Genomic DNA, 22,612 nt, shown 5'->3' with positions numbered 1-22,612 from the left:
AATTAAAGAAAATTATCTATTAATTACTCAAAAAATTTATATTTTTTAATTGAATATTATATTAATTTTTTTTACTATTTAATAAAATAATTATTTTAACTGGTCATCTTACTTATTTATTTCTATATATGAAAAATATGAGATTTTGAGTAATATTTGTAATAATATAAATATAAAATGACACGTGATTTTTATTATTTTTTATTAAGAACTATAATTTTAAATTCGTGTTTATGGACCGATTAATGTTTGTTTGTATGGTATTAGAACCGTATATATTATATTAAATGATAGTTTAGAAAGAAGTAGAGAACAAAATAGAATAAATATTTTTAAAAATAGTAAATATATTGGAAATTATTATTTATTATTTTTATTAATATATTTTGTTTATTTGCATCGCAAAATAGACCATACATATGCATGATTATTAATCGGTGGAAAAAATTAGTATATATACTTTTTTTAATGTGGTGTAGTTATTTATTTCATTATTGGTTAAATTATTTATTTGGTCCCAATTTTGTTTTGTAAATTTGAATTTGGTCCCTCAATTTTTAAAAGTGTTAACTAGGTCCCTAATTTTGGTAATTTGTTTCAATGAAGCCCCTTCCGTCAAAATGGCAGAAACGACATTAAGAGCACAATGACGTGGAGATGTTAGATGGGACTGAAGAGTGAAGTGGCACATTAAATGTGGTACATATGGAATTTTAAATGCTGTAATAAATAAATAATTTCGAAAAAAAGAAAAATGGTGTGCATTTAAGCCCAACAGAAAAAAAAGAAACCAAATTAAATACACTTACATAAGGTTTTTCTTCAATCCAACATGGAATGCTTTCTTATAAGAGGCTGATATATTGCTCCATTGCCTGCTCTGGACTCATAATCCCAACTTTTCGCCATGCAGTCCTTAAAGAAATGACTCGATTAAACACATAAAAGAATCTAATGGTGATGAAAACTAGAGCAAGAGGGAAAAGATTCTAAGCAGGGTAATCATTAATCAACTACCATTTTGCTCGAGCAGAAGAGAACTTCAGTGTCAATGGCCGGGGTTCGTGGCAAGGACTCTGTGTAGCAATTCGGTAATAACCATGAAGCTTCATCTTCACTTCATTACTGAGACTATTATTGTTTATCCTGGATCCGACAAACCCCTCCTTCCTCCAATTTCGGCCACGAACGCAAACCCTAGAATAATCCCCAATTTGCTGGTTAACACAAGCGCTGATTCTGTTTTATTACATATTAAATGCACACCATTTTTCTTTTTTTTTTTCGAAATTATTTATTTATTACAGCATTCAAAATTCCATGTGTATCACATTTAATGTGCCACTTCACTGCTCAGTTTCGTCCCGTCTAACATCTCGACGTCACTAAGCTCTTAACGCCGTTTCTGCCATTTTAACGGAAGGGGCTTCATTGAAATAAATTATCTAAATTAGGGACCTAGTTAACACTTTTAAAAATTGAGGAACCAAATTCAAATTTACATACAAATATTGGGACCAAATGAATAATTTAACCTTCATTATTTTATTAATTTTCTACGAATATGAGACAATTAGTTGGTGTAATCTAAATTTTAATATACTACTAAAGGAGATGCGCTAGAAAAGATACTCTCATCATCATTTACATAAATAATATAAATAATAGTGACAACGACAATTTTTTTATCCATATAGGTGATGATATAAAAATTATAAGAAAACATAATATCTTTTATTATACAACACATATTTTCGATGTAAGTAATCAAAACTACTTGTCCACTTACATTGAGCATATCAATTTATATTAATTACTAAATCTTATGAAATAAGTAAGATAGATAACGTAACAACATAACAACAAAACTAAATAAGAAAAACTCAATCGAAAAATATTAAAATTTAGAATACATAATATAATAAAAAAAGTTATAATTATGTTTTTTTGTCCTTACATTAAACCATATACTTATTTTGTTTCTACACATTATAATGGTTACAAAAAATAAAAAATCCTTCTTAAAAAAATGATACATAAAGGTTTTATTATAATATATTATTAAATTTGATTTGTGACATGAAAAATATGTTTGTTAATCTAGAAATATGATTTTTGAATTCCAAGATAAAAAACATACTTAACCTATGAAATAATTTAATAAAAACTAAATTAAAATATCAAGTTTATAAAACACTTAAAATATAGTTGTCTTAAAAATAGTTAAACATTTTGATATGATCTTCGTAAGTCTTTTTGAATTTTATTTATAATTTTTATCTTTTAATTTAATATAGTACATAATGATTGATATAATAAAGATTAAATGTAAAATTAGTGAATATTAAATATCAGTTAAATAGAATTAATGTGAAATTCTCAGGATTTTGGTTAATTCATTTCATAAAAAGGATGCACTATATAATATATAAAAATATATGAATTTTGATAGAAGATATTAAGTTTTCTCTTTGTGAAAATTGCGTGGAATTCTGAATTATATGATCTTAATATTAATCTTAACAAGGTAACATGTGATGATCAATCTCGTGATTTATCACTCACCTCCTCCTCTTTCTAAGGTGCAATGTCGTTTCCCAAATTGAATATCAGAATAGTCCCTTAATTTCTCATCAGATTTTCATATGTTAAATGCAATATCTGGTTATAGTGAGAACCATGGGTGATGGGATTTTTCAGAATAATAGAGGTAACTTTCCGAGTAACTTCACAATTGATTTTGGCATTGAAACTTCTTTTCTTGCTTATGTTGTTACAATTGTGATAGACATCAAACATGTGCTCACCGGTTGAAAGAAACAATGGCTTCAGTGTGAATTGGTGCTTGCAGTACAAGTTCTAGATATAGTCTTGTTACTTAGAATCTGCAAGCTAAATGGAGAAAATGCAAGGGGATCACATCGTTTTTATTTTTATTTTCCTGCTCTCATATTTTTCTTGAATGGAATATTTGTTCTAATAAGCTAGCCAATTATAATTTAGTTAAAAAGTTCTTAATGGTTAGATTTCATTAATTATGATTTCTTTTATAATAGAAGTGAGCTAATGGAATATTTGTGCTAATTGTTAAATATATTTTTCTTTAGAGCTAATTAACTTGTATCTCATTTACGGTGTATTTTATATGATTTTATTATTAAAGTATTTGTCATTTAGATTAACTATATGTTAATACAGAGTTTGGATTTAAGACTTTATCCATACTATCCAAACCGTCCAGCATTAGATCAATCTTAGTTTATTCTTCTATTTGTAACAATTTTCTTTAGAACGACGTAATATTGGTGTCAAGTGGAGAGACATAAAATGCAAGAAGAAAATGAAGAACGGAGAAAGTGACACCAATTGATGCGATAAAAAATAAACAGATAAATAAAAAAATATAAGCAACATAAAGAGTGAGTTTATTTGAGTATTTTTATCACTATTAAAAGAATTTATATTTTTTTATTTTAAATTATTTTAAAAAATATTTATAAATTTTGTTATGAAAAAAATTTTGCAACAGATTGCTGTCAATATTTTTTGTAAAATATTTTATATAAAATATTTTTCACAATAAATTTTGTGAGAAATACTTACGAATTTTATAGTTTTGTAAAAGATAATTATTTACGAAAAAATTATCTGTCAATTAAGATTTTTAGAAAAATAAGCAGAACAAAATATTTTCCTGTAAATTTGCAAAAATAAAATATCATGTAATATGAAAATTTTTAATATTTCTAACAGAGAAAAACATTTATTATGTTTGTTTTTAAATATTTGCTTAATTAAAAAGAAGTACGGTAAAAAAAATGGAATGGGAGCTATTTTAAAAAATAAAAGAGATACTTTTAATTAAAAACGTATTTTTTTAACCAAACATAAAGTAACATACGTACTTTTATGAAAATTACTTAATAATATTTATAGGAGATTTTTCAATTGAGGTGTAATTTTCGTTTTAAAAGTATGTTTTATGATTTTGATAATTAAATATAAATTTATTTAGTGTGTTAGTAATGGAGTTATTCAGTATCTATTTTAATAAAAAAAATTAACTATTATATCATCTTTATTATATTTTTATTAGATGACTCGTAAATATCTAATTTTACGTTTGATAATAATCATAAATAGAATACAATTTTCATTTTACGAAAATTAGTTTTATTAAATTGAGTTTAAGTTTACCCAAACTCACTTAAATTAAAAAGAAATGAGTTGAGAATACAATTATTCTATTTGGCATTGTGGTCGTTGGTCTTTCCACACGTGTTTATGAAACGAGAAATGAGAAGAGAAACAAGCAATTGAAATTCTACGTACCAACATAATCCATTATTATCTTTATTTTTTTTTTCAGCGTTCAATCATAAAGTTCTAAACAGAGTTTTCTTCCTCATCTACCACTGTTCCTACCCCACATTTACTATAAATACCCCAAACTCACACCATTTCTTCACCGGAACTTGTTCGCTAACCTAGCAAGCACGATCCAAATTCCAAAACCTTTGCAACTCAAACTAGAGTCTTATCAAACACCTTCTGCACAAATTAACATTAACATGGACTCTCAGAGAATGAGCCAACAACACCTTCTATCCAAAATTGCCACCAATGACAAACATGGAGAGAATTCTCCATACTTTGATGGGTGGAAAGCATATGAGAGAAACCCATTTCACCCTACAGAAAATCCTCAAGGTGTTATTCAGATGGGTCTTGCAGAAAATCAAGTACGTGTGATTCTCCATAGACCCACCATGAAAAATGCAATTGTGTTTTCTTTATTATGATCAGTGGTGTTCATTTTCTTGCTGGTTTTTATGTTTTCCAGCTATGCTTTGATCTGGTTGAAGAGTGGATTCTGAATAATCCCGAAGCTTCCATTTGCACTCCCGAGGGAGTGCATCAGTTCAGAAACATTGCCAACTTTCAGGACTATCATGGGTTGCAGGAGTTCAGAAATGTAAGTCAGGAAATTAAATGAAAGCCAGACATAATATATGAAATCAATCTTTTCTCACGTAAAGTTTCATTTTATTAATTTCTACCATAATATATAAAATGTGAAATCTATTATCCGTATTTATAATCTCGATTTTAACTATCATAGAATCAACAATTTCTGATTAACACGGAGTTCAACCCACGACTTCTTCTATCCTTCTTTCTAAATTGATCTTACTTCTCCAAATTATTACTGAGGAGTTCAAACTCATGATCTTACCCTCTCTTTCCTTCTGTCTAGCGACTATTTCACCTTATCGGCCATTAAACTCATAAGAAAGGTGCAATTTTTTCTGGTTTTTCAGGCTATTGCGAATTGGATGTCAAAAGTGAGAGGAGGTAGGGTCAGATTTGATCCAGACCGTATATTGATGAGTGGAGGAGCAACAGGGGCCAACGAGCAAATCATGTTCTGCTTGGCTGATCCTGGAGATGCCTTTATGATTCCTACCCCATTTTATCCAGGGTATGTACCTTCTCTTCCTTAAAATATGTGTTCATTCAATGAATGTCTCTGTGCTACTCACTATCAAACTTTTAAAGTGAAAAAACAAAACCAAACATTCATAAAGCCTTATAATAATAATAACACCTCTTCTTTTTATTTAAGGCGAAATTCAATGTCTTCACATTCTACTTACTTTAGTTTCAACGGCTTTTCTTAAAATAATATTCATCAGAGTGATATTTTTGTTTCTGATGAACATTTTATGTATATCTGCTTACTGGTTTAAGTCTGGAATACTGTAGAAGTAGCCTAATATTTTGACAGATTACGTTATCTGAAGTATCTAAGAAAACGTGGCATTCAAGGGTTTTTGTTGCGGACACCAAATAAGGTGAAGCTTGGGTTGTATCAATCAAAAAAATGTATCACTAATAGATGAAATAATTGAGTCAGTTTTAATTTTATAAGCAAAATAAACTTTATAAAAGATGTGAAGAACAACAACACAAAGTATGACATGATCTTAATTTTTTTGTGATATTAATTAAGGTTTTTTCTTTAAGTTAAACTGATTAATTTTATTTTTAATGTTACAAATGTTTCTAATATATTATTCTCCACTGTTAAAAATAATATTTGGGTTTAATAACTTGTAAAACAAAAATTTTGACTTGCAATTATTTATAACTTATATGCGGATCATTAAATTATAATTATTTTTTCTATCTTTTTATTACGAAATATATATCCTCTTATGGTATGAATTTCTCTTCTGGTCTTTGTTGCATTTTGTGATAATTTGGAAAAAAAAGATCAGAGAAATTATGTTCAAACTATTAAGCGTGCGACGGTGTGAGGTTAGTCAACACGCGTGTGGTTTTTCGTTCACATTAATGTTAAGTCCAAATTAGACACTTCGTGATGCAAGCTAAGTGGATTATAACTATACGTTGACCTTTAGAAAATGGAACATGGAAACTATGAACATTTAGGGTGACCTCATATTCAAACACAAACGTCAGCACAATACAATAATTACACACACATGCAGCTCTGTAAATTTTTCAGAAATTTAATTCCGTAGCTCAAAATTTCTTCAAAATATCAAATTTAAAGAAAATATTTTTTTATTTTTATTTTTTTTTCAAGGAATGTCTTTTGCCCTAAACCCAACTATGTTCTTCTTTTAACTGATTTCTGCATTGATATATTTAAATTTGCAATTAATTTGCTTTAGAGATTATGCGCTTTTTACTGAAAATAACTTTTTAAAACTTTATTCAAGACTCTTGTAACTCTTTCCAGCTACCCACTTAATGCGTGGACCACAATACATAATATATTCACTGTGGCTGAATTGGTCAAAGGAGAATTAAACCTGATAGGGTGATTACACGCATGTTATTATAATAACGTGATGTGATTAAGATGTGGAAAAATTAATTAACAACTTCTCATCAATGGCAAAATGTGATCATATATATGATTACGTAAGTGTATACTTACACAATACAAAACACAAAGAATGACATGTATGCTTTTAACAGAGTGATAAAGATTGATATATCTTCATATTTTACTACAGATTCGTTCGTGACTTGTGTTGGAGAACCCAGGTGCAGTTAGTTCCTGTTCACTGTCATAGCTCCAACAACTTCAAGATAACAAGAGAAGCTCTTGAAGAAGCATACAAAAAAGCCAAAGAGGACAACATCAACGTTAAGGGGTTGATCATAACAAACCCCTCTAACCCTTTAGGAACAACCTTGGACAAGGACACGTTGAAGAGCTTAGTGAGCTTCATCAACGAGAAAAACATTCACTTAGTCTGTGATGAAATCTACGCAGCAACTGTGTTCAGTAGTTCCCCCAGTTACGTAAGCGTGGCTGAAGTGATCCAAGAAATGGAACACTGCAAACGTGAACTAGTTCATGTCATTTATAGTTTGTCCAAAGACATGGGGTTCCCAGGTTTCAGAGTTGGCATAGTTTATTCATTCAACGATGAAGTGGTGTCGTGTGCAAGGAAAATGTCTAGCTTCGGCTTAGTCTCGTCGCAAACTCAACACATGCTGGCTTCGATGCTTTCCGATGAAAAGTTTGTGACGAGGTTTCTTTCGGAGAATTCAAGGAGGTTGGAAGAAAGGCACGAGAAGTTCATGAAGGGGCTTGAAGAGGTTAACATCGCTCGGTTTCCAAGCAGTGCAGGACTTTTCTTCTGGATGAACTTGAAGAGTTTGTTGGAGGAACCAACTTTTGAAGCTGAGTTGAAGCTATGGCGTGTGATCATTCACGAGGTGAAGCTGAATGTGTCACCAGGGTCTTCTTTCAACTGTTCTGAGCCTGGTTGGTTTAGGGTTTGCTTTGCCAACATGGATGATGAAACAGTGGATATTGCACTCAACAGGATTCGTGAACTGGTGGGGAAAGAAACAAAGAAACCAGTGGGAATCAAACGTTGGCAACTGAATCTTAGACTCAGTTTTTCTTCGAGGATGTTTGATGAGAGTGCCATGTCTCCTCATTCACCTCTTGCATCACCTCTTGTTCAAGCCACTTGAATATTCGACAAGGGTTTGCATGAACATCTATCATTTCAACAACTATGAACTATGATATTGTCTGAGTCTGAAAATATTTTATATTTTTTTTTTTGCTAATTAGGTTTGTTTTCCTAATGTTGTGGAGGGTGCTTAGGGTATTTTCACGTTTAGGTTGTCCTAAAGGGCTAACTGTGTAAGGTAGCTAGGGTGACTGAAATGATCGGTGCAATATTGCAGTTATACATATGATTGGAATAAATTTGCCCACTTTATATTTGGAGAAAGTTTCGTTTTTCCATACATGTAACATTCATGCATGAATCAAATAGTGATTGTTTTCTTCAATGATTCATCGTAACTGCGTTGGATTATATATTTTTAATTAATTTTATGAACTTGTAACGCAAAGTTAAATTGTCGGAAATACCGAAGCTTCTAAAATATATATTTTAAAAGTTAAATAAAAAATTATATTTTTTTATTTATAATAGTAATTATTTTAGTTACTAATATTTTTTTACTTCGTAAATTGGTATCAAAATTAGTCACTATAATAACTAATCATTTTTTATCATAAAAATTAATTATTATTAAAGAAACATTTTTTTTAGTGAGTAAGTCCATTTTCACATCCTAATTTCTTGGTAAATGTTGTTCTTTTAAGTGATTCACAATTTTTTATTAAAAGACAATTATTCTGTTATTCTTTTAAGAGAATTAACCTCTTTTGAGTATTGTACAACCTTCCACTCATACCTTTAAAAGAAGTAGATTTAAAAAACTAAAATGACATTTTTAAAGCACATGTTAGCATAATACTAATGGAAAGAAATAAGGTTAATTATATAATAATTGAAGGTTTATCGATTGATTAAAGTTTCGAACTTTACATGACCGATGTGCATATATATGCATAACGTCACTCGTTCCGTGGAGCGTGCATGAATCACATAATATTATTATATTGAGATATTCAATGTCATTCTTTGGTACCTTAATTCGCAAGGGAGAGAATATGATGACTATAGTGTGAAAAGGGTACTAATTAAGTGTCTTATTTTCGTTGTGCATATCTACTCATCCAATCTAATAAAGTTTAAACTATTAAATTATTATTATTATTATACCTACTTATATTCTCTTATTGAATGCACCACGACTCCTTATATACCACTACCTTGTTGACTGATACCACACCCCAGTCAATTTTTTTTTTTTTATTTATTAAAGTAATTATGTTTGAAGTGAGTTATTATAATATACTAATTAATGAGAAGTTGAAAGTATTTGAAGACAACCGTGTCTGAACAAGATTTACAGCTTTCGTTTTTTCTATGTTTATATTCTATTTCTAAAGGTTAATAAAATACCTTAATTTTTTGATGAAATCATTCATTTTATCTACTGTCATTAACTTAAGACAACATTAATTGCTAATTTTTTGAATTCACTTGATTTTTTTATTATTTTAGCTATTTGGTAAAAAAAAAAAACATTGGTTATATATTTTTAATAGAGAGCTGATACTTTCACACTCTTTGTTCTCTACTTCCTCTTAAGAAATTCATGTAAGAATTTTTTATTTAATAGCTTAGTTTAAACTTAAATTAATCATATTAATTTAATATTTCGTTATTAAACATGATCTTAACAACTTTATTTAATGATTTTTTATTTAATAACTTAATTTAAACTTAAATTTATCATATCAATTTAATGTTTTATTATTAAACATGATTTTCAAATTGGAGTATTTATAAAAACCGGTGTAAAAGAAATTTTTATCTGTTAATTAATATACACATTATAACAAGAATATTTTTATATAAAAACAATTTTAATTAGATTAGAGACCAATTTAAACATTTATTTTTTGCTACTTAAAACTTTTTTAGTTAATATTAAAAGATTAATTTAGAATCTAATTTACAAATCAATTATAATATTTTATACATAATAGAAATTATTTTAGATATTAATCAATTTTAATTTATAAATTAATATTTAAATTAGTTATCAAAAATAATTAATTATGTTTTGCTCTTAAAATTAGTTTTGATTTAAGAATTTTATGTGCAGTGACATATTTCAACACGTCAGTCTAAAACAATTGAGGTTGTGTTTTCATTTTTATTATTTTTAATTACGTTTTCTTTTCGAACCATAGAATAAGTAAACTATTTATCATACTTTTTAGAAAGTAAAAAGTTTAACACATCACACAAGAAATCTCTGAGAAACTTCCACTGCATAATATGATCAAATAGTTTGGAACCAGTTGCTATCTATCTTTACTTACAAGTTCCAAAAACTATACTATGAAAAAAACGACTTCTACTTTTCTAAAATTTCTCTATTTATTATATTTGCATCGAAATATAGTTTATGAAAATTCCTATAGATATTTGAGAAACAATCCAGTCCCAGATAGCTATATATCATCACCTTTATCTTCTGAGAAAATCTTTTGTCGAGATTAGGGTATGTACTTGATAGATGTTGAAAACAACAAGTGTGTGCTTTTGTTTCCATTTGTATTATTGTTCTGATACGTGTAACTATGAAATGTGGTGAAGAATAAATATCCGAGGTTAGAGCATGGCTTTTCCAATTTGTTATAATTCGTTCTTACATTTTTGGTCGGATAAAAAGTGAAAGGAAAGGTGTGTTGAGTGTTGTTAGCTTTTCAGGTCTTTTTCCACCATTGGAAGGGAACACAGTGACCCACACATTCTGCATTTTCATTGCATCGCATATCAAAATTCAACTCTCTGTCTCTGAAACCAAACCTAACTAAGTCTTCGCATGCAGATGATAACTCACAAATGAATCTGAGTGGAAAACAAAATCTAAGGTACCGAACTGATGATTTTGTGGCAATTGAGTGGTGCATAATTGGAAGCTTTTCTTGTCGTCTGGGACATGTTCATTCGTTTCCTGTTCCTTGACACTGTTAGAACATTCATGCACTAATTACGTGAATTTGTGGTACTTTAATGCTTCAGGTTCCATCAATGCTTAATGCTTTGAATGGTGAACAACAATGAAGGGTCGCAATTTGCAAATTGCAAGCTAAATATGTGTAAGTCGTTATCTAAACTCATACACAGTTGAATAGAAGGTTCGTTTGATGAAATAGTGGCTCAGCTGGGCCACTTGGCTATTGCAGATTCTGTAACATCTCCCTCTCATGATTATCATTGTTATGTTTGATTTGATGTCCTTAGCAACAAAACTTGAGGTACTCAAATCTTCACACTTCTAAAATATGAGAACAAATTAATTCATGGAAATAAAAGAAGAATCATAATTTTATTATTATTATTATTATTATTATTATTATTATTAGTGTTAAATAATCATTTTTACACATTTTGAATTATCAGAACATCTCATAGATTATGCTGGAACATATAGTAATTCATTATCCTCCCTTACTCCAATAATTGATTGTCTCTTTCCTTCAATTAATTACTCTTTCGATATTGAAAAATATATTATATGAATTTATAAAGTAATATTAATTTGTTTAATTTTAAATTCAAATTATATATCTCATGTGAATATGGTCTATGTAAATAAGATGTTAAATTATTTTATATTAATACAAAATTTTGTGTGTATGATTTATGTGAAAAATCTTATCATGTAACTATAAAATTTGATAAAATCTAAAAAGTATTAAATAGTATAACATTTTATATCTTGGTGATTTTGTGAAAAAAAAAAAAAAAGAAGAAGTTGTGTTTCTATCTATAGTGACCCAATTTAATATAGTCTTTCTCTTCCCAATATGGATGTTGGACATACAAGCATTTTTCAGGTTAATTTATCAAATATTATTAATTTACTTTTGTATTTTCTTAAAAGGTTGGATTTTTAAAATTTTACCAACATGGTTGGTATCATCTCTACATCAGGTTCCTTCTACATACACACCATCTTTCAATCTTAACCTAAGTTCTTTTCAAGTTCATCTCACAGTATATTCAAGACATCTACAATCACATCACTATATGCTTATAATTCAACTTCACCTATTGTTAGATATGTATAAGCCATGTGAAGGAAAAAAAAAAACACAAGAGATATTTGGTGAAAACAATTCAAAGAAAGTTTGGTTATTGATTTATTAGAACTTTGATCAATATATAGAGTACAATATTCTATCATAGAAAAAGAAAAGTAAAACCTAATAAAATAATAAAACAGAATATTTGATAATAATAATAATAATAATAATAATAATAATAATAAAAGAGAATCAAATATATGATATTTTTATCGATATAAATTAAAGCAAAGTAAAAAATGTATAATATCTTTATTACTTATGGATTGTTATCGATCTACAATGTCTTTAGAACAATATGATAATAAAGGGGATGACGAAGATGATAATGGTCAAAATAATGATAATATTGAACAATAATTTACCATTCTAATTGAACCGAATATGGAAAACACCGAAGACTTAGAAAAAAACAAAGAATACCATCATGTAATACTGATTCATACAAATAAATATTTATATTGGGATCATCATTTATTTTTATTTTAATGGATTTGATTCGCTATAATTTTTTTCTTACTTTATTAACTGTCATATATTCAATTATTTAAATTAATTTTAAACATTAAATTAATTAAATAAAAAAATAGAAATAAGTTCCATTAGATATAATAAAATAAAAATTAAAAAATACTTTACTTTAAACAAAAATTAAAACCACTTCAATATAAAATATTACTTTTAACGGAAAAGTTTTCGAGTCTTCGAATGTACCAGGACTTCAATTTAAAAAAAAAAAAAACTAAAATCATGCTACCTCATGAATTAAAATGTGTTATTGAACAAGTATGAACATATTCAATCCTCAATACTAAATGTACATTAGTTATCAATTTTAAACATAACAGTATCCATTCATCCAAATATTTCACTACAACTAATTTGCTAATTTGTTGCTTTTAATTTTTTTACAAATATTGAATCAATCCAAAGGTATTTTAAATTCAATTCTACCAAACCACTAATCTAATTAATATAGCTCCTCGAGCATCTTAACAAGTGGAATCTTGTTGGGGGTTTTGAAGTTTTTTAACATAGGAGACATATTATATATATATTAATTGTTTTATTTTATTCTATATTTACAATATTTAAATTTTATTTTTTTAAATTTAAATAATAACTAAATATATTTTTATATAAATAAATGTTTAAATTTGAAAAATTTTCTAAAAATTAATTTAAAAAAATTATTATGTAAATATTTCCAACAAACATCTCTTATATAATAATCTTTTAATGTGTTATTGACAAAATAAAACGTGATTACATATTGAAAATTCCGTTCCAAAAGGAATAACAAAATAGATGAAAAACAGCGATATTTTCTGTGAGAGACCAAATGTTCATCGCAAACATCCCATAAATGAATCCACCTCAAAATTTATATATATCTTTAGTAAATACATACCTAAATGCACCGCAAAATTTAACACGTTACTTTGTTCCCATATATTTTAATATATATATTAAAAACAAAGTTAGTTAATTAATTTACGTAATGATTAATTATATTTTAATAAAATAAAACTCAGTTTATAATATTCAATTATGAATTTAAGATAATTTATGATTTTTTTTCCATGAATGGAGCCCATTTTCACATCTAATTTATTGACAGATGTTGTATATTGTTTATGGTAGACTTATAATTTTGTGATTTTTCAAGTTCATTATTTGAAACCTTAATTTATAAGGGAGAGAATATGATGATTATAGTTAGAGTTGTCAAATTAGTCCATAATTCATGGGTCCGTCTTGATCTACTCTTCAATAACTCTCCTTTAGGGGACCCTAAGGTAGGGGTAAAAGAAAAGTTACACCATTTAAAACCCCTCTAAAAGTGTGTTAGAGTCAAGGTCAAGGTGGATTAGACCCCATTACGAGACTTTAATTAACTCTTAACAACATATTTAGCTTGAGTCAAAGGTCGAGCATAGTGGTCTCAAGCTGAAGATCGAGACGGGGTGACCCAAATTAAGGTTGGAATTATCCATTTCGAACAAAAACTCTAAACAGGCTGACCCGAACCTAATGCCAAAACAGGCCAACCCAGGAAAAAGGTTGAGATGAATTGATACGGACGAAGGTTGAGACGGGTCATCCCATACCGAGGCCCGAGACAACCAATCTGGGTAGAAGCCCGAGACAGGTTGGCTTGAGAGGAAGGTCAAGTCAAACAGGTTGGGATGAAAAATGATACAAGCTAGGGTCGAGCAAAAGCCCAAAACGGATCGAGCTAGGTTGAAGGTTGTGATAGGCCAAGTTAAAGGTCAAGACAGGTCGGTAGAGATGTAAGTCTAAACAGTCTGACCCGAGCCAAAGGTCGAACCAAGAACATCGACCAACTTTCAACCGATGTTAGCCAGGGGCCGACTCGACCAACCTTTATTCGGGTTTGACTTGACCGACCTTTGTTCGGGACCTACTCCGCCAAATTTGGCCGAATTTTGAGTTGGGCCGACTTAGCCGAATTTGGTTAAGACCAACTCAACTGAATTTGATCAAGGCCAACTTGATCAAAATTCGATCAAATTTTGAGTAAGGTCGATTTGGTCAAATTTGGCCAAGGTCGACTTAACCGAATTCGTTTCAATCAAGGTTGATTCGACCAAAGATGGTCTTTCGCCCAAATTTCGGTTGGAATCGACTTTACTGAATTTGGCCGAATTTTCGCCACGATCAACTTGAACAAATTCAAGCTAATTTTGACAAGGGTTGACTCGATCAAATTCGGCCTATTTCAATCTTGGTCAACTTGGCCAAATTCAATATAGGACCACTAAGATGAATTGCGACTGGGTCAACTCAGTCATATTCTGACGAATTTCGATCATAATCAACTCAAGCAAATTTTAACTAGCTTCAACTCGACTGAATTCAGTCGAATTATAACTGAGGCTAGCTCCACCAAATTTCGAACACCTTGAATCAACCGAATTGTGACGAATTTCGACCTTGGCCGACCTACCTAAATTCGGCCAAATTTTAATCAGAATCTTCTTGGCCCAGTTCTATCTGAATTCAAACTCTGTTTTAACTGTATTAAGTAGTGACCATCAATTTAAAAAAATCTAAGGCGTGATCGAATTTGTTTTCCTTGCTGGATTTTGGCGGGCATAGAGACAAACATTCATCAATGAGAAAATGATAAAATACATACTCGAACACAATTTAGGATGATGTGAACGGACTCGGTGGAAGAAGAGGGCGTGGCGTGGTGAAGAGTAGCAGGAGAAGCATAAGAAAGAAGAAATACGCAGGACGGATTGGTTGTGTCGGGATCGTACTGCCTAGTGTAGAGCAAGGCTTCGAATCATTGGTCCTGCTTCTGTTTCCTCCCAAATGAAAGGCTTCAAAATCATAAGCACAAATATAAAGCATTACAACACAATCATTTACATATCATTAATGTGGACTCCTCGATAACTTCAAGTTAAGTGATGATATAAAATTCTAGTTTGAGTCTCCATTTTAGTTAAAGGGTGATATAGCATCAAATTTCATGAGTTATTTTAATAAACTAAACTACACCAATGAATCTAAAAAGGCCAATAGATATGTCCTAAATTGAATTCTGAAAAAATTATTTTTAAAATGAAAATTAGTATATTTAATATTATTTTTCAATCAAATTACATTTTATAAATTTAAACATTCAAAATCAAATTCTATCGTAGTTCATACTCCTTTACTCACATATTAGTTTCTCCTTTTCGGATACAGCCACTGTAATGAATGTATAAATAGTTGAAATTTAAGTGCATATGATCAGGTGTGAATTCAACACAAAATATGCAGAGTATTATTATCAGTATCAGTGTATACACGTATAGAATGAGCGTTCAGAGAGAAAAAAAATCATGGCATAACAAATCAAATGCCAAACCAAAGGACGCAGAATCTATAAATACTTGCTTTTATGGATATGGATAAACCTATTACTAGGACAGCAGCATTTGAGAGCATTGTACAAAATAAACTTTACCTTCTTAGTGGTACAAAAGAACGGAAAATTGGTTATAACAAATATCTAAGGAGTGGGTGAAGTGTCAAAAAGGAGAAACAAAATCACAATTGTTTCACCATGAAGGAACTTTTACAACTGCAACCACCAACTGCACTGGGGTTTTCAGTCACCTGCACATGAAACCAGAGTCGGTAAATTGTCATCGGTTATATGCCTTAATGATTTTAATATGCAACCTTATAGCACAGAACAAAGTAATGATAAGTGATGATCATATACATATTACATCCCAAACAGTTATGTAAGTTTTCATGTCAACACTATTTTGCAGACATACTACACTTTTCTCATGGAAACAGCAGTAATTGAAGAAAATATAAGTTATCACAAACATGCTATTAAAGTGCCGCTGCAAAAATTTCTCTTTAATAAACATGAAATCATGAAACGAACAAGAGAAAAATAAGGTTATGAAATCATTTAAGAGTGGATCCAGACAGTGTTATCACAGATGATGGTTATTGCTGATTCTGCTTAGAGGGGATAAGTAATATCAGAGTATCGAATCATGCTTCTTAAATGTTTTAGTATCAAAAGACAGAACAAGAAAAATTAAAGGATTACGTTGTTGATTACAAATCAATTCAAATCTGTTAAGATTTTGATTGCAACAGGTTCACCTGCGAAATTTTTTTAAATAATTTCAGATAAATTCCAATTTTATTTTTGTTTTTTGCACTTCAAAATTCCCGAGATTTCATAAGATGGATTATTAGTGTCCTCAGAAATCAGAACTATAACATAGTAGTGAAATCAGCAACACGCAAATCCAAAACTCACTATTAACACATGCAGATTAGCTAGACCGACAACAATTGTATGCATGCGGTACTAAAGGAGATAAATAGGTGTGCATTGATACTTTTTCTGAAAACTTTATGAGAATACAGCATAGGGCGTGCTTAGCTTAGCCTATTTTTGATGCAAATTTTCTTCTTTTTTTTCTTTTTTGAAAATTTTTATGAGAGCAATCGAAAAGAAAAAGGAAACAAGTATTTCTTAAAAGAAATAAATTTACAAACGTGCACACAAAACATTCTTCCCTAGGTGTAACCATAAATATAAAGTTCTGTGACAACAATGGTGCGGTGCTAATATGAAGACAACAGTTTATGCTCACTCACAAGTGAAATTGTCTTACCACGAAAGCTGAACGGATTAGCTCCTCAACATAATCAACCGTTGCCCCTTTTACAAATTCGTATGATATGTTGTCAACGACCAATTTAGTTCCTTCTCTCTCAAAAACTCTACAATGTAGTGATAAAAATGTCAGAACAAGGGCTTAGCATATCATTATTGAAATTTCCATGAGAAAAGGTAATACCTATCATCTGAGTTAATTCGGTCATCAAGATTAAAAACATATTGGAATCCAGAACAACCACCAGTTTCCACACTCAAACGAAGCATTTTTCCACTAGTCGATGATTCACTTGCTTCCAGTTCCTTCATTTTCTGTTGCGTTGACACGGTGTAGAAATGAGTCAATAATAAGTATTGAACTCACGTTGTAATATATACAGCTTCATGGAATTAAATTAGTAGAATCGAATTTAGAAAGGATGACCCTACGATGCAATAAGTAATTTAGTATAACCTGCATCATCTAAACAATAGTCACATCACATAAATTATGTATTCCAACGACGTGCGCCAATCATCGAAGAAATACTGAACAAAGCTTGTTTGTGTTTTTCCCTATACTATAATGGGACACAAAAAACCACCACAGTGGTTGTTGAACCCCTAATTTTCCATTGCCAAAATACAAATCGAGGTACAAATCACGTACGCAAATCAATAGCTATACCAAGCAAAAAATAAAAACATATTTTAATTGTACTAAAGCAGTGACCATCAATTTACAAAAATCCAAGGCGAGATCAAATTTGGTTTCCTTGCTGGGTTTCAGCGGGCATAGAAAGAAACAAAGATCAATGAGAAAATGATAAAATAATGAAAAATTAAAAGGGGACATACTCGAATACAGTTTGGGGTGATGTGAACGGGCTCAGCGGAAGGAGAAGAGGACGTGGCATGGTGAAGAGTAGCGGGAGAAGCATAAGAAGAAGAAAGACGCAGGAGGGATTGGTTGTGTCGGAATCGTGCTGCCCAGTGTAGAGCAAGGCTTCGAATCATTGGTCCTGCTTCTGTTTTCTCAAAATGAAAGGCTTCAAAATCATATTCATATGCACAAATATGAAGCCTCACACAATATTATGTAAGGATAACACAATCATTTAAGTATAAATCAATCTTACAGAATGTACTTGTAATATATATATATATATATATATATATATATATATATATATATATATATATATATATATATATATATATATATATATATATATATATTAATTTGCTGCTGGTATTTCCAATTAATGTGAACTCCTCAATAACATCAAGTTAAGTGATGATATAACATTCTAGTTTGAGTCTCCATTTTAGTTAAAGGATGATATAGCATCAAATTTCATAAGAACGACACTTATTTTAATAAATTTAAGGGTCAATCAATTATAATTACGGCTAAAAACTAGATCACACACCCAAATGGAACCAGCTATATGGAAACGAGCGAATAATACTAATCTTACCAACAGAGAAGAGAAGCCTCAGGGATGCTGCGCCGGTCTCTTGCGTTCTGAAATACAAGAATTTATAGAATTATAGGAAAAAAATTATATATTGTAGGAAGAAACTTCCTTATATTGCTTGTTGTTTGGTGTTGGGCTTCAAGACTTTTCTTATAGGGTTAGAAAAAATATATTGAATTACACAATTTAAGACAGTAAGTTAGACTTTCAGATTATGCAATCCTAAAACTTATATTTAAAAGTCTGTATTTTAGAATATACAATTTAAAAGTCTTTTTTACGAAAAAAAATAATTTATAGATTGTATAATTCAAAATAGACTTTAAAATTTGGAATGATTTACAGATTGAGTAATAAAAAACTTATATTTTGTACCAAAAAAATTTTACAATATGAAATCCTGAAAGATATTTTCAGATTACAAATTCCAAAAGTTATATTTTACATTAAAAAGACTATTAAATTGTGTAATTAAAAAGGCATTTTCAAGTTACAGAATTTAAAACATTTTGCTGACGTAAAATCTCAATGTTTCTATCATGAATTCACCATACACCTCATGGACAAAGTTGTGGTGTCAACAAGTGATGGTAAGAAAAATGAATGATGATATTTTGACATCATACAGTCATTTGATAATTTAAAATAATGATATTTTAGTTATATTTATATTATTTTTTAATATATATATATATATATATATATATATATATATATATATATATATTAAAATGGAGTGTCAAATATATATATTGTTAACTAGTATCAAAATAACTTTTTCCTAAGAGAATAAGACAATTTGTCTTTACACACCCGTAAAGATGGAAGATGAAACTACAGTGATTCAAATGTTGGAACTTCTAATTCTTAAACACCAAAATTTTGATTAAATAATTGGAAAAGGGATATCCCAACTCGCAAAAAACATGTGCAAGATACGAATTACAAATCAACCAGAAATCCCCACCCCATCCACGAAATCACCATAACGAAAACCCCCCCAATTCGAAAAATAATGTCAAATGAAGCCCCAACAAAATGATGCAAAGAAGAGAAAAGAAACAAACCTGCGTCAACGTCGCCGATTGTTTCACCACCGTCAGTCACCTTCGCCGTTATGGAGACTCTCTTTCGTTATGGACTGTTGCAGTAAGAAGAAGAAGCTTAGGAACCATCAACTAAGGCAAATCAATTGAATAAGAAAAACTAATTTGAAGAATTTTGCGAACGAAATCGAAGATTAGAAAAGGAATCGAAGAAAAGACGAACCTGTGTCGCGTAGGGCCGCTGTCGGTGTGGTCGCTGCCGCCGATGTGATCGTCGCCGGAGTCAACCCCGAACTGGGATTGGGCTGGGTTGCGTGGGTGTGGTAGGTTTTCGCTCTCTATCTGTCGCGTGCTGCTGCTATGCTGTTTAATGTTTTTGTTTGTGGCTCTCTGGACAGAAATGAAGGAAGGGCAAAACAAAAACAATCAAAGCTGTTAAACGGGGTTGGCCCCGTCCAGTGGCATTTAATGTCCATAAGTAATAACTATTATTACAGTATGGTAAGTTTATTACTTTAGAATATATATATATATATATATATATTAGCGTTCACTGCACTGTCACGTATATTAACATTTTTAAATATGGATGATAATATTAATAGATAATGATAGTATAATGTTATTAAGTTAATATATAAAATAAAATTATATTTATTAAAAATAAAGTGAAATATACAAGAAAAGATGAAAGAATAATTGTTGATAAATAAATAAAAAGTTTGTAAAAGTAACGGTAATTTTAAAAAATTTAATAAATAATTATATTTTAAAGGATAAAATTAGTATTTTGAAATGTGGACACAAAAGAGGGTATCATCTTTTGTGTTCATATTTCGTTATTCCAATTTTACCCTTAATTATTATTTTAAAAACTAATTATTTTATAAATAGGTTACTTTTAATTCTTCTAAAAACCTCTTATGTTTTAACCCGTTGTATTAAAAACTTCTCTTATGTACATATTTTATTTTTCTAATTTTACATTTAACAATTATTTTAAAAATTCATTATATATTTTTTATTAAACAGAACTGAATCGAATCGAATTGAACTGAACCAAACCAAACCGAATGGTACTAAATTGAACCAGACCGAACCGGGTCGGACCGAACCGCACTAAACCGAACCGAACCGAACCGCAACAAATCGAACCGGACCAGACCAAACCGAACCGGACCGGACCAAACCGAACCAGATCGGACCGGACCAAACCGAACCAGACCAAACCAAACCGAATCGAACCGCACTGAACCGAACCGGACTGGACCAAACCGAACCAGACCGGACCGAACCGAACTGCACTGAACCGAACCAAAATGAAATGAACTGAATCAAACCAGACTAGATCAAACCGAACAAAACCGCACTTAACCGAACCGAACCGGACCAGACCAAACTGAACCGGACCAGACCAAATCGAACCGCACTAAACCGAACCGAATCGCACTAAATCGAACCGAACCACACTAAACTGAACCTAACCGCACTAAACCGAACCGCAATGAACCGAACCAGATCAAACCGAACCAAACTGGACGAAACCGAACCAAATTGAAACTAACTGAACCGAATTGAACTGGATTAAACTGAACATAAATATTCTTTACTTTTGCTGAATTTTAAAATACCTTCAAAGAAAGAGAAGAAAATTTAAGGAAAAATTTTACACTTTCATAATTAATCAATATAGAGCAAAAGGAGAGTCGCTTTGTAATGTGCGTAAAAAATGTCACACCGAAAATTTTTTTAGCACCAACACCACAATCGTGAAGTCCCTCTTAAACAATTGAAACATAATGATTTTCCCCAAATTAAATATAGCAAGTGTATAAACAATAACATAAACAAACTGTATACTTTCAATAAAAACAACATTCAAAGGACAAGCTTAAAAATGTTTGTATTCACCTTTCATGGAAATAACTATTTTGTCAAACTGGAGAACATAGAGTTCCGAAATTGGTGAAAGTCTAAATATTTAAGAATAATATTATAAGACGATGAAAAAAATTATTTTTTTACTTTAATATTTAATTTTTATTATAAATAGTTTAGTTTTTTTTTTGTTACTTTAATATAATACAGATAATCATATTTAAGTTTAGTTAGACTAATTTTTTTCATCTATAACAATATATATAGATGATACCCTCTTTTGTATCCATATTTTGTTATTCCAATTTTACCCTTAATTATTATTTCAAAAACTAATTATTTTATAAATAGTTTACTTTTAACTGTTAGCCTAAAAACCTCTTTTGTCTTCAACAGTTATTTTAAAAACTTCTCTTATGTACATATTTTATTTTTCTAATTTTACATTTAACAACTATTTTAAAAATTCATTATATATTCTTTATTGAACTGAACCGAACCGAATCGAATTGAACTGAATCGAACCGGACCAGACCGAACCGAACCGAACAACACTGAACCAAATCGAACCGGATCGGACCAAACCGAACCGGACCGAACTGAAACGCATTGAACCAAACCAAATTGAACAGAACCTAACCGCACTGAACCGAACCAAACTGAACCAAACCGAACTAGACCAAACCGAATTGAACCGAACTGAACTGAACTGAACCTAATCGAACCGAACTGAACCAAATTGAATGGAACTAAACTGAAATACTCTTTAGTTTTGCTAAATTTTAAAACACCTTCAAAAAGAAAAGGAGGACGAAATTTAAGGGAAAAATTTACATTTTCATAATTAATTAATATAGAGCAAAAGGATAGTCGCTTTTGTAATGTGCGTAAAAAATATCACACCCAAAAGTTTTTTGAACACCAACATCACAATCGTGAGGTCCCTCTTAAACAATTGAAACATAATGTTTTT

At 30.1% G+C, this 22,612-nt stretch overlaps 2 protein-coding genes across 2 annotated transcripts; one reads left to right on the top strand and one right to left on the bottom strand.

Moving 5' to 3' along the window:
- Positions 1–4,483: 4,483 nt before the first annotated feature.
- LOC114167484 (1-aminocyclopropane-1-carboxylate synthase-like) lies at positions 4,484–8,298 on the top strand. Its single transcript, XM_028052579.2, has 4 exons — positions 4,484–4,742; positions 4,844–4,975; positions 5,322–5,482; positions 7,050–8,298. Exons 1-4 carry the CDS (start codon positions 4,572–4,574, stop codon positions 8,023–8,025), a joined length of 1,440 nt encoding a protein of 479 aa, XP_027908380.2. The 5' UTR covers positions 4,484–4,571; the 3' UTR covers positions 8,026–8,298.
- A 7,563-nt stretch (positions 8,299–15,861) lies between these two features.
- Positions 15,862–20,185, bottom strand: LOC114166009 (Iron-sulfur cluster biosynthesis family protein). Its single transcript, XM_028050665.2, has 7 exons — positions 19,985–20,185; positions 19,783–19,856; positions 18,716–18,762; positions 18,093–18,262; positions 17,437–17,567; positions 17,251–17,359; positions 15,862–16,219 (listed from the first exon to the last, which is right to left on the bottom strand). Exons 4-7 carry the CDS (start codon positions 18,249–18,251, stop codon positions 16,151–16,153), a joined length of 468 nt encoding a protein of 155 aa, XP_027906466.1. The 5' UTR covers positions 18,252–18,262; positions 18,716–18,762; positions 19,783–19,856; positions 19,985–20,185; the 3' UTR covers positions 15,862–16,150.
- Between the last annotated feature and the right edge of the window lie 2,427 nt (positions 20,186–22,612).

This window comes from Vigna unguiculata, chromosome 10 (genome assembly GCF_037176805.1).
Source record: "Vigna unguiculata cultivar grain cowpea cultivar isolate G323 ecotype 2 chromosome 10, ASM3717680v1, whole genome shotgun sequence".
Classification (NCBI taxonomy): domain Eukaryota; kingdom Viridiplantae; phylum Streptophyta; class Magnoliopsida; order Fabales; family Fabaceae; genus Vigna; species Vigna unguiculata.
The sequence above is the reverse complement of the archived record's forward strand: the minus strand, read 5'-3'. Positions and strand labels throughout refer to the sequence as shown.